The sequence below is a fragment of the Trypanosoma theileri genome (genome assembly GCF_002087225.1).
Source record: "Trypanosoma theileri isolate Edinburgh chromosome Unknown TM35_Tth_44_V1, whole genome shotgun sequence".
In the NCBI taxonomy this organism is placed as follows: domain Eukaryota; phylum Euglenozoa; class Kinetoplastea; order Trypanosomatida; family Trypanosomatidae; genus Trypanosoma; species Trypanosoma theileri.
The window spans coordinates 217,080-220,075 of record NW_021639886.1 but is presented as its reverse complement, the minus strand read 5'-3'; the positions used below and the strand labels follow the sequence as shown (position 1 = coordinate 220,075).

Genomic DNA, 2,996 nt, shown 5'->3' with positions numbered 1-2,996 from the left:
CTCTACCATAAGAGCGTTTTTAACGATTGGTTATTTTTCTTCTTTCCACTGGTTACCCTTTCTTTTTTAATTTTCTTTCAAGATGTCTTCTAAAGAAGAGTACAGAGAAATAAATATAGATATGAAGAATACATATATACACTGATCACCTCTTTTTTTCACCTTCGTTTTTTTTTTTCTTTTTTTTCCGTTTTACTTCTTCTTCCAACCAGACTATATTCACTCAACTTTTTTTCAGTTTTTCTTTCACTTCCCATTCTTCTTCATTTTTTCTTTCTTTTTCTTCTTCTTCTTCTTCTTCTATAAACCTTTACTTTTCTTTCATAAATTCTTTTCCCACTTCATATTGTGGGCAGTAGTCTTGTACTGCCCGTGTATACTTTCACTATTTCTTCTTCGTTTTGTTTTTTTTTTCGTTTTCGCTTTTTTTCTTTTTACTATTGGCTTTCATAAGCCATATATATATATATATATGTGTATGTGTGGGTACAGTACTGTTGATATGGATGGAAAGATCTATAAATTAATAGATGATCCATATATATATATATAGAGAGAGAGAGAGAGAAACGTTACTTCTCCATTCTCTCTCCCCCGATAGCCACTAGACTTGTATTCACAAGTTCCACCACGTGACTCTCCGGTCCAAAGTGATTCTCCGCGCCGGTGATATTCGGCTGCACAACCATCAATGATGCGTCTCTACTTAAATAACAGGCACCCGGCTGTTGATAGACAATCTCTTCTTGTTCTTCTTGTTCTTCTTCTTCTTTCTCTTTCTTCTCTTGATTCTCTCTTGTATCTTGTTGGGGGATAGTCACATTCTCGGCTTGAATGACGGGTGTTTCCAGAGCGGCGGAGGTGCGTTCGCGGCGGTTTGTGAGTAATGCGTCCAGCGGCACGCCGACGATCTCATCTTGTGAGCGGGCCTGTTGTCTTCCCATCTGCTGCCGTACGGTGTGCAGTTGTTGTGTAGATAAGACTGGATTGACTTCCGCTGCGGCCTCACCTTCGAGTGGAATAGCGGCGATATCATCATTCGATCGACTTCGTTGATGGAGAATAACTTCTCGCCATACTTTTGCGAGTTGGACTTTAGGGATTAAACAACTTAGGGAATTATCAAAACCATCCAGTGGGGTGAATTTAAAGTGTCGAGTTTTTTCCTTGGTATTATAATATCCACGCACACTGGCCGCCCAATTTACATTTGTAAATCGAATGGCTCGACGAATAAACTCAGAGAGAAAACACGTCTCTTGTAAAACACACTTCACATGATGAACACTTTGTTGAGCGGAGAAATTCGCAATAGCGGTTGGACCAAATAATGGTGGACTGGGAATAAATAACACATCCGGTGCGGGATCATCTGTTAAGAATGCAAAGAATGGCCGACGGGCAACTGTATTAAATTCAAATGTATGTACATCCTGCAATCGCACCCAACGTGGAATAGATCCATTACTCCGCATCACTAATAACATATCATGTGTAATGCAGAGATACGCACCAGGGAGAGAAACTTGTAAATTTCCATCACTGCCACGACCCACAAGATCTCCACGCAGAAATGTATAAAAAACAGACTTCTCCAATACATGAAACGTATGCCAGAGATGCATAGGAACATGTGCAAAGGGAATTCCATTACGAGGATCATACGGTGGGAGTCCACGATACGGCCGTACATCCAATCGATCATATCCCAATACCGTCTGCAGCACAAACCACAATCGACGGAAATCATATTCCGATTGACAACGTAAAATAGCGGTGATGTGTCGTTCCTTTGCAGAGGCGGATCGTGGAGAAGTAAGTGTGGAGACTTCATATTCTCCATTCCACGTGTTGCTGAGACTTGTGGTGGTATGAGCACCGCCAATCCCAACAACGCCAACACTCGCAGAACCCCCAACCGCCGGTGAACTGCCAGTCGATCGCTGAGAGGCCACAGAAGAAGAAGAGTTTACCGCACGAAGCATATTCTCACGCCGCATCGCTGTGAACTCATCTCGCAATACTTCATATAATTCACATAATTCAAATGGATCTCGCGTCTCTACTCCACTGAGATCTCCCAATGTCTCTGATCTTTCTCCATTCTGATTCTGTTGTTGAGATTGATGAGATTGTTGTTGTTGAGATGGAAAAGGTGAAGGTCCTGTAGAGGGAGAAAGTAATGGTTCTTTAGGAGGTTCCTCTGCACCCAATCGACGTGTTCTGCCGTGAATCTCCATTGTGAAGAAGTCCGCCTCTTTTAAGTGTGGATCATCCAAGTGAAACTCATGCACAGTCGCGATGGGAATAAATCGAGTGACTTTAAACTTCTTCTTCCACAGCGGGCCATTCTCCATCTCGCGATTGCCGCCCTTTTCACATTCTGTGTAATACATATGCCGTCGCTTGGTGTCAAACGCAAACCGCCGCATTGTCCATCCCTCAAAGTAACTCCCCTGCTTCTCTGCATTGAAGAAGTACATTGTTTTCTTTCTTTTTCTTTCTTTCTTTACTAGTATTTTTTCTTCTTTTCTTGTTGTTGTTATTATTATGAGGTCTTTACAAAAGTGAGACAACACTGACAGCACACACAGACACAGACAAAATGGGAATGGGCTTCCCCTTTAAATACATGAGTAAAAAGAAAAAGAAGTGATTGAGAAAAAAAACATATTCATAGCAAATCTATCGACTATAAGAAGTGAACAAAAAACATAATAATAATAACACAAACAGGTGTGAACAAAGAGAACAAATAAATATAATAATAAAAGGAAAATCACCCTTACAAGATTCCTCTTTACTCTCTCCCTCCTTCTCTCGCTCTTTCTCTCTCTCTAACTAACACCATTTTCCTTTTTTTTATTTTATTTTTCTCCATATTCATTCTCCTCCTCATACACCTATAATGGCAACATCAGCCTCCCTATTCCTCCTAATTCTCAACAGAACGCATACACTCATTATATATGTACGTTATATACACATACATACAT

General features: G+C 40.6%; 1 protein-coding gene across 1 annotated transcript; it reads right to left on the bottom strand.

Annotated features, from left to right (window-relative positions):
• Nucleotides 1-572: 572 nt before the first annotated feature.
• Nucleotides 573-2,483, bottom strand: TM35_000441830 (uncharacterized protein; the record flags this gene model as incomplete). The annotated part of the gene is made up of 1 exon (XM_029030192.1): nucleotides 573-2,483. One exon carries the CDS (start codon nucleotides 2,481-2,483, stop codon nucleotides 573-575), a length of 1,911 nt encoding a protein of 636 aa, XP_028878593.1.
• Between the last annotated feature and the right edge of the window lie 513 nt (nucleotides 2,484-2,996).